We start from the raw sequence: 15,782 nt of genomic DNA on the forward strand, positions 1-15,782 counted from the left end.
TCGAGTCCAACAGAGAATATGCTAGTTAAAAGAAATTCAAACAAATATTGTGCGTGGAATATTGTTAATTTATAACATCTGAAACAATTGAATATGGCCTCGTGGCTGTGCGATTAGCAACGCTGACTACCAATCGATAGGTTGACAGATCAAACCCCGGTGGCTGAATTTTTTTTTTGTACTTGTAAAAATAAATACGGCGCGCATGACACTTCAAAAGTAATAAATATATTTGAATTAATGAATGCAAATAAAAGTAAATTTATTAATTAAATTGTAGATTTCATTTCACTCCTTCTTTGTATCCATACAAAATAGTTTTAATTCAATAAAAATGATTCAATTTTATTCATAAAAGTATGCAGAGGTAGATTTTATCATACAAAAGATAGAAAAATTTAAAAAAAATTTCTTCCTCAAGGAATATAATATTTTTAATGCCTAAAAATGGTTTGGTTGCAAAAACCTATTACGGCTCAGTCTCTGGCCGAATATATTTCATTTTCTTCTGAATCAATCAATCATTTCATCAATGTTTTGTTATGACGTTGTCACGTTAAACTATCGTCCGTAAACCGACTTTACAGACAACCAATTTTTTTTATATGTAAGAATGTTATGGCTGAGTAATTTTTTGACTAGTATATAAAAAAATGTAATGATTGTTTCTTGTAACTAATTACCATTTTCCTTATGTGATTATGATTAAACTAGGAACATTTTTTTAATAATATTAACAAAACTAATTAAATATTGAAATGATGTTAAGATTTTATACATAAAAAATTGTTTGTTTTAGATTGCTGTTTTTTGAAGCAGAGTATCATGACGAAACGTTGCCATCAGGAAGCTCGGACAAAACTGAACATCAGGCGGAAAGCCAGCCTGACAGCAGCTTAGGAAACATGCTGTCAACAGATTCAAATGATGATGTACTTCTGGACTTTGACTTAGATTTCCCTGATGCCTTGATGCAGTCACACACCAAGGATACACGTATGACCCTTAAGTTATGGTTTTGTAATTTCTTAAAGTTTCACAGAGCGAATACTAACCAAACTAGGCCATGTAAACGTGTGCTGAATGTGTTCTGCCATGAATGTTTTGAGTGGAAGCTGTGATTGCTCTGGTTTTCTATTTACCGTATGGAAATCGAAATCTCAATACTAAAATATGACATAGATCAGATGGAATATTGTTGCAAAGGAATTATAATACAGTTTATGTAATTTGTTGTAATTTATTCAATTAAGGCATTCCTGTTAACTTAAGTACTTGCATTAAATGATGCCTTGGATAAATGTTTTTGTTCTGTTGAAAAGTGTCATGGTGTCAGAATTAATAGGAGTTTGCCACCAGACAGATGCATGAAGGCGGAATGTAAGTACAGTAAAAGTCCGTTATAACGTAAATTTACAACGGCGCCAAAAGTTTATGTTATAGCGAATTTTCGTTACAACCAAAATTTAAAAAAAAATCTTATTTTTGTAGCATTTTTAAAATATATATTATTTTCTCACTTGTTTTTACTATGGAAATTCACAACAAAAGTAAAGGAAATATACTTAAAACTTACTAAAATAACATTTTTAAGCTATATCAGCACTTGCCGACTTCGAAATATGAGACTGCGTGGCCGTGATAAGGCCGTCACGCACATCGTGGCTAAGCGCGCAGCTTTTTGTTTACATGGGGACGGGCGGGCGGGGTCACGCAAGGTCATGCCGGCCGCTTGCTGTCGCTTTGACCGCAGCTGGTTTGCTGGAGACATGTGTGCTAAGCTGATGATATCGGGTGCATCTTTGCGGAGTTTTGAATATTTACTAACAATATGTAAACTCAAAGATGTAGTGAAATTTATTTTAAAATTTGTCACATTATTACTCACGTTGATACCTATGAAAAATGTCAAACACAAAAATTTTTTTTTAAAAAACTCTAATTACGTTGGACAACCATACAAATTATATAAAATAATTTTTCCGACAATTGGTCAGTAACACAAAAATAATCACTCATACAGACCCTTGGAAAATAACACAAAATTAAAAATCACTTTTTAAAAAATGAATCAATTTTCGTTTGCCTTGATTTCACTATACTTTTGGACAAAATAAACGACTGGACCTCTTGGAAGTTCATCAAATCTTTCGTCGAAGCATTTGTATGCTGATAAAAACGACTGATTGTGTCAAGTGCCTCCATCATTGACGTTTTCGGCGGAACAGATACGTCACTTGGTTCATTATTGTTATCATCTTCAGACGCCGCTTCGTTTTGATTAGAAGAGACGAGCTCGACAAGTTCCGTGTTCGTCAACTCCCTGCACACGTCAACATTATCATCAGCGCGTAGTGCCGTACACTGAAACTACACTGTACGAAACGCTTACGATGCAAGTGTGAGACGAGGTATGCTCATTTACGGGCTACAGTCGGCGTGATTCTAAATAACTATTGCTCGCAGCGGGGCCCTCGCCTTGCTTTCGTCGCCGCGAGGCAAGCTATGCTCGCTGTGGGGCCCCACCTTGTGCGGTGTTGCCAAGACGGCCACATCATGCGCGTTGTTTCATTTGCCGGACGCGTGGAATTGTGCGAAGCTGTTTCTCATTTATTAAGGAAATTGTAGATGTTTTCTCATTGTTTTAGAGCAAAATTACAGGTGTGTAATCTATCGCTATAGCGAAAATGAGCCCACGCTGCATTCGTTATTTCCGAAATTTTTATCCTACGCAGCATATGCAAAACTGACGGTGCTGATGGTAATTATCGTTATAGCGGACTTTACGTTATAGACCGTATTCGCTACAACGGACTTTCACTGTATTTACACAAACTTAATTTAAATTTGAAAATTTTTTCCTGACCAATATGAAATTTGGTGAAAGCAACTGTTTTTCCATCAGTCCATTTTAATTTAGTATATAGGCTATCTTTGTTTCAAATTTTATCCCAGTTGGTTCAGTAGTAACGACCTGAGTTCATACTTTCACATTTATAATATTACTAGAACTGGTGATGATTCTCTGCTAAATTGATTCGGTAGAATGCTTTTACGCATTTGATTACTCCCATCGTAGAGATGCTGCTCTGTGGAAGTGCAACACTTATAAATTTTGCAGAACTGGCTGCTCTTTGTAAGCCATGCAATTATATATTAAAAGTAAACTATCCTTTCTCCTGTTCCAGTTTTGCATCCAGATTCAATAGCCACTACACGATCATGATATTTTCTTATTTGCATTGTATTCAACTAAAACAAATTTATAGATATAGCATACTGTAGTAAGAAACGTGTGTAAAAATATTGATGTTAACTAATTTAATTTTGAAGCTTGCTCTAAAAATTAGAGATAGAATCTGCAAATTTTTGAGTTGAGCTGAGCTGAATTAAGTAATAGTACATTCAAGTCGAGTCCAGACTTGATAATTTTTAGTCCAGTCAAACTAATGAAGTTATAAAAAAAAAAGTAAGTAAATCTTTTAGTACTCACCAGTGATGTGTAAACTTCTAACATCAGTACTGAGTAGACCTGTGTGAATATTCTTTTGCTTACGAATACTTGACATATACCTTGTGAGTTTGTGATATAATAAAGTTATCTGCTGAGATTGTCATTTGTATAATATAAATACCCTTTTTTGATGTTTTGGTGGGTCTTCATAATAAGTGACGTTTTAAACATGCAACAAGTATTAAAAGTATTTTTTTCCCCCGCTACTGAATCGCTAAACAGTCACAGAAAAATTTGCGTTAACAATTCAAAACATGGAATATTTGTTCATTCAAACTTCAACTATCATGCCACAAAACATGGACACTCCATTGAGATAGGCATTAAAAGAAGTAAACGTCATAGTTTCAAGGGTGTATAAATAAATCTATAGTCACAATTAGTGGTGCACCGATATGATTTTACCGATTACCGATTATGAGAGCAATAATCGGCAGATACCGATTCAGTTACCGATTATAAAGAACAAATTTTTTTAAGTGTAATAATGCACACAAAAATTTTTATTCCCATGTGAATTTAATAACAAGATTAGGTAAAATTGAGAATACAGTAATAACAGTATAAAAATATATAAAATACACTATTAAGTCATTGCAAAGTGTAAATTAAATTAACTTCTATTTATATTTGTTATTGTAAACAACTAGAACTACAGTCTAATAATTGTAATTTACAATGGGTAAGTTTTTGTTGTGGAAAACTAGCATTATTATCGACTATCACATAAGGTTGCATATCTTCACAAATCATTTCAGCTATAAACTGTGTCAGTTCTAATGCTCTTGGGTCATTCACATCATTCAGTATTTTCTTTTCCATGATGTCTGTTATTTTTGTTTGAGCCAATATAATACTTTTCTTGGAACCCCATCTGTATCACAATCATCTGTGGTTACATTAGCACACTTCTCCACTAATTTATCAGGATGCATTTGCTTGATGTGGTTCCATAGGTTAGTAGTAGGGTATTCCTGCTGATTGGTCAGTCCACTACCGCCACCACGAGAAATTACAGTTTAACAATGTAAACATGTTGCTTTATTTTGTTCACTTGAGTTTATAGAAAAATATTTCCACACTTTACTTTTTTTCTCCCTACTCGCCATCTCACTATAATTATATAAAAATGACACAAAACTAATTCTAGCACATGTGATTTTATTTATGTTGACTGAATATATAAAATTATAAATACTTTTTCACTTTTCACGTCAAATACAAATAACACAATAATGTTACCCAAGACGCCCATAACGAGTTGGTAAAACGCAGTGATAAACTCTAGAAGGTATCGGGACAGCAATTTTGAACTGCTACTACGACTCGAAAAGATTGATTGTCATAAAATCCACTGCAACTACTTGTGGTATTTTGATTGTGTGCCATCTATTTTACGTCTCTGGCTATAGGTAATGTACAAGGCCACTAAACAAAAGACAGAACAAAAGACATAACGTAAATAAACGTGTAGGAAAAATGTATTTTTTTATTGTTCGAGGCAATGAGATTTATTAAACTTAACGAAATATCTGTAATCAAGATCTGACGGAGTTGGATGAATTTTGTAATATTTACAAATAGTACCGTATTTCGTCCTAAAATGTGTAACAAAATATTACACGGTAAAAACCTACTTAATTAGGCGGGGACGTAGATAATCGGCAAAGTAATCGTTAAGATAATCGCCGATTACGATTAATCGGTATCCGCATCGGTGCACCACTAGTCACAATCGATCTTAGCACCAGTTGATACAGTAGCAACTTACTTGCTGTATCTATCTATGATGAAACAGATGTTGCGATCAAAAATAAGCAGTATTTTGAATTATGTGATAGCGAGACAGTAGCGAGAAAAAAAAACTTTTAATATTTTTTCTGTGTTGAAAACATTGCTTAATATTCATGTTTTTGATTATGAAGTCTCATTAAACACGAAAAAAGTGTATTTATATTGCACAAATAATTTACTCTCAGCAGTGAACGTTGGTAAATAACAAACCTATGAGGTAAGCTATGTCAGGTATTCGAATATTCATTATTTTGAAGTGTTAGTATTTGAGGTCGAATCAAAAAGTTTATTATTCATATTCAAAAATTAATATTTACACTGGCCTATTGTTTATGTATTTCAGGCAGTGTTCTTAAAGTACAATTATTTTACATAATTAAACTGCATTGCAGGAAATCATAATCTTTATGATTTTCTATAAAGTGCTTGCAAAATAGTGGTATGTATTTTATGCTTGTTGCACATGACAAATTTGTATCGAGTTTAACTTGTGTCAAACCTCATCCCATAGAGTACAAAAAAACTATAGAGTTTTGATTCAAATTGAACTGAAGCTTCTCGCTTGACTCACTTGGAGTTTTCAAGTCTTGGCCCATCTCTATTAAAATTTTCTATATTTATCCTCATATGAGTCACAAATTTTGTGCCGAGTTTTATATTAAAAAAAAATTAACAATGTATTGTGTGGTTGTATATGTTGGTAAATAACTAGCCTATGTTGGTTTCAATAAATATAACTCCACGAGTTAGTATAATTTATTTAATTAAAATATCTCAGCAGTGTGTGAAGGCCACAGTTATTCTACGTCTGCCGCCCATCTGGTCGGCACCGGCAAGCTGGCTGGCTAGAAAGGGAAAAGCTAAATAATAAACCACCCAAGGTTGAAGCGAGTGTGTGTATGGTTGCGTGTCTGCATGCATGCATGAGGCCATGAGGTAGTGTTAGAACTGTTCTTCTATTGTTGTAAATGTCTCGTGAACTGGCATCTTACATAATATTGTGTCTATCTCAATAGGTGTTTATGATGCAACTGTGCTCAAACATTATTGTTTTTGTGTGAGATTTACCACACATGCAACTGAATATTTCATGACATAACTGCAGACATCACTAGTGTTTTGAAGTGCGGCTTTTATATCCCTCCAGTCCTGCATAAGTTTGCCGGTATCGTGTTATTTTTTGTAGGAGGAACTGACAAAAAGTATCTTGTTGCCTCTTCTCTCTGCGAAAAGGGGATGGATAAAAAAAAATAAAATACAATAGATGGAAGGGAAACATGGCTAAAAAAAAATAGCAGTATTTTTTTTTTTTTTTTTTTTACTTTTTGTTAGATATTGCTGGAATTGGAGGGGTGGGGGAGATGTAGGTACTGGACCGCTGCCTCACACCTTCCTGCAGTAAAAAAAAAAATGATGAATCAAGGGGTCAACACCAGTGCTGTATTTCTTCTGCACCAATAAGCTGAGACATGGAACACAAAGACTTTACTAGTATCCATTAAACTCTATTGAAGACATATACAGTAGAATCCGGATATAACGACCTTCAAGGGACTGGCGAAACTATGTCGTACTAACCGGATGACGTACAAAACGGTTTAGGTAAATAAAACATTTTGTAGGATGTCTAATCACATATACTTTATTTTAATTGTTCTTACACATTCCAATTATAAACATAGGTACATAATGTACTGTAATACAAAGAGATAAATTACATACACACGCACTGCATGAAAAACTCTGTTACTAACGTAGAAAGTCTGTTATTTGAGTTTGTTTTTGACAAGCTTTTGTTCGGTAGTAAGAACTTCGAACAGCATTGTGAATCCGTGACATCATTGTTTTCATTAGATCATCATCGAAGTTAGTCTGAACAAACACATTGAGCGTTTCCGCAGCCTTCAGAACATCAGACACACTCACGGTAGGGTGATTCTCCGCTTGTTCGTCATCATCACCATCGCTATCTTTGCCATTCGCGTCGTTGATGATGATATTTTCCACAATGTTTTCATCAGACGGTTCTTCACAAGTGGCGACAGCATCGTCGACACACGCTTATTGTTCAAAGTCCTCGTTTGTTATGGGTAACTGATGCTTATCAATAGCCCTCGCCCAAGTGCTCAGCGGTACGTTGTCTCCTTCGTTAAAATCATCTGCGTTCAAAGTTATGCTACAGTCTACATTGTTTCGGATAAAACCAGCGTGTTTGTAACAGTTAAAAACTGTCCCTTGCTTGAGTTGGGTCCAGGCATCTTGAATCATTAGAATAGCATCAAGAACAGTGATCTTTGGGTACTCAACACTACTGCTTCCACGGCTGTCTAGTAACTGGATCATTTTCAGGACAAGGTTTTTACGAAAATGTGATTTCAAAGCTCGAATAATCCCTTGATCCATGGGTTGCAACACTGATGTCGTGTTTGGAGGCAGAAACACCAGGGTTATGTTTTTCAAGTTTTCAATATGGGGATGTGCAGGACAGTTGTCAACTAACAGCAGGATTTACTTGTTCTTTTTTGTAAGTTCACGATCCCATGCGCATACCCATTTGTTAAAAATGTCAGCGATCTTCCAGGCTCTTCGGTTGCTCTCATAATCCACTGGCAAATGCAGTACATTTTTAAAACATCTGGGACGTTGAGATTTTCCGATTACGAGAGGTTTTTTTTTAACCGTGCCAATTATGTTGGCTGCCACCATTACAGTAATTCTCTCCTTTGATAATTTTCCTCCTGTACATTTTTCACCTTTAAATTTCAAAGTTAATTAATGGAGTTAATTTATAAAACAGCCCGGTCTCATCCGCATTAAAAATTTCATCATCTCTAAATCGCGCACATAGAGTAGGCCAAACCTTTTCTAACCAATCGACTACATCACCTTGTTGAACTGATAAAGACTCGCCAGCAATCTTACCACTGACGATGTTGTGTCGTACTTTTAAACGGTTTATCCAACTCATGGAGCATGTGAAATTTTGCATGTCTAACTGTCTAGCAAAAAAGTTTGCTTTCTCTTGTAGCAGAGGTCCATTCACTGGTATTCCCCGGTCGCGCTGAAGCTTGAACCACTGTAACAATGCCTTATCCACCGGCTCATGAGTAGAAGTCCTTACACGTTTGCATTTTAAAACATTGGCATTAAACAGCGGCTCGATCTTATCTTTATTCTTCTTTATTGTTGATATTGTAGAATGAGATACGCCAAACTCCTTTGCGAGGGTTGCATTTGATTCACCGGCTTCTAATCGGTGTAATATTGCACTTTTTTCTTCAATTGTAAAACACTTTAGCTTCATAGAACTCATTTTGTCGAGCTTTAAGAACTTGTCATAGCAAGTGACAAACACTAACTGTGATTCACGCGCCAATAAAGGGGGCGGGGTGATGTTGGGGCGCTGAGGTATTGGTAGGTTGTGTAAACAAAACATTGTGCGTCATTTTAACCGGACGTAATATAATATTCATAATTAATGGTCGCTATAAGCAGTTGGTCACTTAAAACGGAGTCGCGCACTAAATGGTTTATTTTCTCAGTACCTAACTATGAAACCTAACTTGAGTAAAAATTATCGTCGTTAAAAGCGGTTAGTCGTTACAAGCGAAGTTGTATATGAATTCTACTGTATATGAAGACACTTATTCAAGAACGACCCTTATAATGAAAATGTTAGATTTTCATGCCCAACATTATAGGTGCAACCCAAATGCAGGGGTGACCCTTCTGCGAGTAAATATGGCATTGCCTTTGAAAATTTTGATATTGGTTTTTCGGTACAGTTTCATACAATAGTCGTAGAACTAGTGGTGGTTCTATGGTAGGTATGGTTGGGTTGATTTCCTCCTATAACTTCCTAGAACAAAAAAAAACTGTAGTTAGAAATATAGAGAAAAAAAAATTATCACCTGTTCAATGCCTTTCAAGACATCAGTATTTTAAAATAACCTATAAAGGGGTTATTACTAACATTTTTCCAAATTTTGCCCCCCCCCCCCCCCATTTAACTAGGAGGTATTGATATTATCCAAGACTTGGCAATGCAGCCTCCCCTTTTCCCTCTCTCCCCCCCCCCCCCCACCTAAAAATTTTTTGAAGCAAGTTCTGTCTCTGCTTAGAACTGGTGTTGGTGGATCAAGCTCTGAACATTTGCACACGTGCTTGCATGTTGGCAGCCGAGGCCGGGGAGCCTGACTTCCTGACAAGTGCCCCGGAGGTGGTGTCCCTGCTGGACGAGATCCTGGGGAGGCAGCCGACGCAGGCTGAGCCCCACGGCGAATGGGAGGCCTCGTTCGGGGCCGACCACGGATCTTTCCTGCCATCCCAGTTGCTGGATCAGCTGTCCTCCCTGGACCTGGCCGGGGGTGAGACCGTCGCTGCCTCCCTGGCCGACATTCAGCCTGCTCCGCCCCAGCAGCAAGCTGTGCACGCTCCCCAGGTATGATGCAGTGAATAGTAATTTGACTGACATCCTTACAAGATGTGATAAAAACGCAGGGTCTTTACAATAACAATTTATTAAAGTCGAGAGCGACCAGACAACACGTCTGTTTCCGACTGTACTTTGTTCACCACTGTCTGTCCCCAGGCAAATACCTGCTCTCAAAGAAAAGCAGGGTTGCCACGTGTACCTGGAGTCACAACACAGCATGCATGGATTGGGGTCCTTGCTTCATAATTAACAAGCAATGATATTTGCATCATGTAAAAAATATACAGTAAAACCCAGTTGTTACAACCCCCTCAAGGTTCTCGGGAATAGGGTCGAAGTAGTGGGCGCGGGGGGTCTTTCTCTCCCTCCCTCCCCTTCTAGTTCACTTCCGGTTAATCCCTCCTTTCTCACATTCTCAAGTGCTATATGTCTCATCATACACACCCCTGGTTCAGGAGGCAGTAAAGTGTAATAAGTATCGCAGTTTAGAGGAGAGCATGTAGTTTTTAAATTAAACTCTTCCTGTATTTGATGAAAAGTCGGAAGGACTTGGACTTATAGCAGAAGAATGACAGAATAGCTACATATCAGGGCCAATCAAATTAAAACGGTTGAAGACAAATAATTTAGTAGAGACATTTTTTGTACATAATTAAATTTGCCACATGTTTTTATTCTATGCATTATTTCTTTATGATGCACCATTTTTGAGATACATTTGACTAATGTGCCGGAAATTAGGTATTTCGACACGTTTATTTAATTTTTATGATAATTTAAAATTATTTTTGGAAATTTTATTTTCTATGTAATTTGGTTACAAAAGGGGTGATTTACACTTTGTTAGGCTGGTGTACTCTGCTTAGTTAAACTTTGCGGCAGTAGCACTAGGCACCTTTTCTCAGGGGCCAATCTGATCTTTTGCAAGTCTAAGACGTCGTTGGCAGCCCGTTTGACATTTCTCCCGCTTGCAGTCACGTCCGGGGTTTGTAATATTAATTCACTACATGACTAAAATCGCATAGAGCAGCTTCTGGCCTGCAAGCTCTATTTCTTAGCGACCCGCTGAGACTAGTGTGTCTCGGCACGATCGAGGATCCCGTGGACCACCTTTCCCAGCCCTGTTGCATTTTTTTTGTCCACCCCCACCCCCCTCAGATTCTCAGAATTTAGCCCAGGATCATTGCCCTGATGTGAACTTTGCCAGGCAGTGGCCGACTTCAAGGACGATTTGCCACAGAAAATATATGTGCAAATGTGGACCACCCACGACATCTAGTTGCAGAAACTGTTACTTCTGTTCTTGGCGCCAGCGAGTGGAGCTAACGCCTACGACACCTGTTGGCGACCTTGCTAACATCCCCCTCTGTCCCCTTTAGGCCGCCAGAGAGCAGCTCCGCTGCACCATAAGGCCCTATGCTTTCCACTCGCGTCCTGTAAAAGTCGATTGTATGTTGCTTTCTGTGCCTGCCGGTAGAGAGCGCAGTGGGCGCCTCTTCGACGAAACAACTGAAGGTGTAGTTGCGCTTCACGTCGGTCACCTCCGGAAGTATTCGGCCCAGAGCCGAACCTTCCCCCTCTTTTCCCTAGGGCCGAGCGCACGTTTTAATGAGGAGTTTTGTCCGCCATCGCGACACTTTTGATTTCGGCTACTCACCGCGTCGTCTCGGCGTCTCTTCTGTTAAGAGGCTTTTTCGCGGCAACGACGAAGTCTGCCTTCGAATTAGGGATGTAATCATCGGTGCTAAGGGATGTGATCCCAGCTTAAAATTTTAGTAGTAGCCAGTCAGTCGTAGTAATTAGAAAACAAGTCAAGTTTTAGTTTAAATTTTATTTTATTTTTTTTATTTTAACTAAATCTTGGTTTCTGCCGCATCATCCGCGCATTTCTCGGTCCGCGCCTTCCGGATGTCGGCACGAGACATTTCCTGAGTCCAGGAGCTACACCCTGTTTGGTGAGTACTCCAATCTATTTTTCCTCCCCGAATTCCCGTTTATTGGCCTTTTCGCGCCGACTGTATTTGACTGTCTGGAAGCAGGTCTAATTCATTGGAATTTGGCTTGTGTTTCAGACAGGGTCCAACATTTGGGCGCCGAAATTGCACCCATCATGTTGTCCAGGACATCCAGCTTCATTTCTCTTTAAGAAGAGCTTCCTCCCGGCCAGATGTCCAACTTTGAAGCCCCGGGTGATACATCTAAAATATAACTTCTCCCTACAAGCAACGAAAGAACTTACCTTAATGAATATCAGCGAGCAGTGCCATAGAGAACTTATCAAATAAGAATATGTGAAATTGTTACAGTAATAAGTGGACGAACCTAACCTGCTATAAAATGTCTTTTTTGGTTGTTAACAGTATTGTATAACGTGTTTTAATAATTTTGAGCCGGCCCTCCTTTTAGTTACTTGTTAATATATTTTATTGTGAAACCTAAAAAAAGGAAAAACAGATTTAATTTACCTTTTAAATAAACCAGGAAACCTATAGACCAATCTACTTATGTAGTGATTTATTTTATTTACCATTTACCTATATCTATTTAAATGATCCACTAGCTTCCAAGTTACTTGTGTGCAGGGAGTATAAAATTGTCTTGTTCACCACCTCGTGGCACCTCTGGTAATACTTGTTTTTTTTTTTTTCCCCCTTATAATTTTAGGGCACGAGGGGCATATCACTAGAAAGTCGTGAAACTTTACGTTAGTAAAATGTCAGCCTATTTGTGTAGACATTTTTGTAAAATTGGGGGGAAAACATAAAAAAAACAGAATTCCAACTTCAAAAGGATCACTAATCACGTTATTTTTTGAGTTTATCACAATCTCAAATTTTTCAGGTCTATAGTAACAGAATCAGAGAGGGTAGTGTGTCTAAGAACAAGTGATATTACAATGGTTAGCGCTGGATGCCGAGCGGGCGGCTGGTTAGTGGGGAGACATGCTGGAACCAGGAACCGTTATCTGTGATAGGAACATGAAGAGGACCAGTTAGGGGGAGGGTGTGTGTACTGTGCCATGTGGAGTACAATTCTCTCCAAGAGAAATGCTGTGCAACGTGTTTCAAACAAATTTTTGGCTGATTTCTGTTAAACTTTTACCTTCGGACACAAATTTTTCATGGTTTCTCTAGAATGTGTTGTAATAGAGAGGTGGTCGTAACAATGAGGTTTGACCGTACAAAATAAATTTAGGATAAAATAATCTTGTTTGGTTTTATGTAATATTTTGTTGACAATAGTAGGAGCATGGCTTTGAAAAACTGCTTTAGTTTGGTCCATATTATCAAAACTAAACAAATATTTGCTTGATAAAGTATACAACTTCTGTGTTTCAAAAGCTTGTACATGTAAGGTTGTGCAGGCTCTTTACAAACAATACCAAACTTTCATAAAAATTAAGTAAAAATGTAAATTATTCCTGAAAAATCATCTCTTGATTAAAATTGTTCCCCCCCCCCCCCTTTTTTTTTTTTTGAAAACTCAAATACACAGTATTTGTTACTGGTTGGTAGGTGTGCAAAGCCTTTTTTCTTTAACCAAAGACTTAAGATGGCTTCGATTTTTTTCTACATTAAACAAATTCTACAGATACAATTTGAGTGTTTGAGTAAATGTTTTATTAGCACATCATACATCCAAGTTTTCCCTCGAGTTGAAAACAAAATTAGTTTTGATTTGACTTTGATTATTTGAAGCTTGATACTTCTACTATTTATACATTTAACAGAAAAAGAGCAAAATTATTGACATAGTGTTTCAGGATGTGCAAACAATTTATTTAAATATTTTAACTTAAGTAGAACCTAATTTTTACGTACCCGATGTAGTGACACAACTCTACATGCCTACACAGTATTCACTTAATATATCTGGTTATTAATGATGATGTTTGGTTAGTGTATTTTAAACATAATAATGTACCAAACTAAAGTGGTGTTCCTAAGAAAATGAAAAAAATCACTTTCCACATTTAGCGATGAGTACTATCACACTAAGTTTCAATGTAGTCGGAATGGGCATCTTATTTTAAAGAAACACAAAAAATTATCTTAAATAATTCATATGTGACTTAAAAAATTATGTATCTTTAGTGTTATTTTGTAAACAATGTATTTTCCATTAATTGGGTCACAAAGGGATTTCCAACAGAAAATACAACATTTTAAGTTGTAAATAGACACAGCTTAAGCATTTCATGGTTCTGTCAGTACCAAAAATACAATTGTAAATAGATAATTCTTCAATTGTTAATCTCAAAATACGTGTACTTATTTTGAAACTTGTATGCTAACAGGCTTAACTCAGTGCTTGAAGAGTTGGACTTCTGACTCTAATTACTAAAATTCATGTTTACAATTAAATTAAACAGTGTGTGATTAAACTTGTAAGAATTATCTCGTCAAGTTAAATAGTTATTTGAATCGGTTGGCAATGATTGGTATCAAACTGATTTGATGCAACCACAAAGTTAAATTACAAATACATTAGAATTACAATACATGAATTTAATTTACCTTAAACAAAATTACCTTTAAGAAACGTACAGTAGCTTTAGCATTGTTATTAAAACTTATGAATGACCCCTTAAGTCCATACAGTCAAACCTCATTAATACGAATCCGCTTAGTACGAAATTCCCGTTTATGCGAAGTACTTTCACAGTCCCGGAAAATAAAGTATGATTTCCTATGTTATTCAGTACTTTTAATACGAAATACGGTTAATATGAATTTCACAGCCGAAGTCTAAAGTAAATCGTCTTCATAACTGTCCTGTAAACAAACGTTTCTCCAAAGATACATGTATGTATCCTACAGTGCAAAATGGTCGAAAAACAAATGAAAAGTTTAACTCTAGTGGCGATGTTAGTAACTAAACTAGAAAAGATGCCATGTTGTAAACGGAAAACTAAAAGGAAAGAACTCTATAACGTATTAATATTAGTCGTCGGAAGTGTACATACGTAGAAGTTTAAACAATCTATGGAAAAAAGTTCTGATATTTTCCATTGTTCACGCACGTGTATCTTAACCTCAATTTTGAGTGTTAGTTGTTTTGTAATATGACTGCGAAACGTAAACGCAACAAACTTACATTGCAATTTAAAGTTAAAATTATCGAAGAAGTAGACAATGGAGAGAGAACGAAAACTGAAATTGCGAGAGAATTTAACATCCCGTAATCGTCGTTGTCGACAATACTAAAAAATCGTGAAAAGAATGAATCGGCTTTTGCGAGTTCGTGCAGATTATCAACAAGAAAAAGAATGCGAGGCCCAAAACATCAAGAAATGGAAGCTACCTTGTTGCGGTGGTTTTAAGAAATGTGTGCAGCACACTTGCCAATTTCTGGACCTATGATTCAGAAGAAGGCAGACAACCTAGCATTGAGGTTAGGAATTTCAGACTTCAAGTTCAGCAATGGTTGGCTACAACGGTTTAAGAATCGCAACAATCTTGTTGGCAAAACTATGTGTAGGGAGTCGGCAGCAGTAGATACGACCAAAGTTAAATGTGGTAAACAATGCCTATAAGAAAAAGATAGTGCAAACTAGAATTGATGCTTTTTTTAAACCAAATGTTTGAATAGAAAATGTGTCATGAATGCAAGTTTATTGAAGTTTGTATTATGATTTATTCTGTAAGTGTTGCATTGTGTTTGTTTTCTTCATTGTTTACATATTGTCATGCATGTAGTGAAGAAGCCAGCTTATACTACTAACGGTGTGTATAATTTTCTTTATAATTGTAAATATAGGCATTTAAAGTTCAATTTTTTTTTTGTCATGATATCCCAATAGTTTGGTTAATACAACCCTTGTTATTACAAAGTGCTAAAATTATGGTCCCTTCAGGTTTGTTATAATGAGGTTTGACTGAAACATTTTAAAGTCTGAAGTGAGGCTTTTTCTAAACATAAAATATTTGTGGTAATGGAATCCCCAATAACGGGCCAATTTTAAAAGAGAAAGCTGAACAAAACCTAAGTATGTCATTTGAGTGATTCTTTTTTTTGTAGCAACTGATCTGTACTATT

The 15,782-nt window shown here is 36.6% G+C and overlaps 1 protein-coding gene across 7 annotated transcripts in view; it reads left to right on the top strand.

Moving 5' to 3' along the window:
* LOC134542801 (islet cell autoantigen 1) overlaps positions 1-15,782 on the top strand; it is a 74,761-nt gene that overhangs the window by 57,514 nt on the left and 1,465 nt on the right. For 5 of the 7 annotated variants that reach the window (XM_063387365.1, XM_063387357.1, XM_063387350.1 and 2 more), the window contains exons 7-8: positions 800-996; positions 9,487-9,749. In XM_063387365.1, the coding sequence (XP_063243435.1) occupies positions 800-996; positions 9,487-9,749 (460 nt within the window). The remainder of the gene's footprint in view (positions 1-799; positions 997-9,486; positions 9,750-15,782) is intronic. The other 2 variants (XM_063387383.1, XM_063387392.1) reach the window with 1 other exon arrangement.

The sequence above is a fragment of the Bacillus rossius genome, chromosome 1, assembly GCF_032445375.1.
Source record: "Bacillus rossius redtenbacheri isolate Brsri chromosome 1, Brsri_v3, whole genome shotgun sequence".
In the NCBI taxonomy this organism is placed as follows: domain Eukaryota; kingdom Metazoa; phylum Arthropoda; class Insecta; order Phasmatodea; family Bacillidae; genus Bacillus; species Bacillus rossius.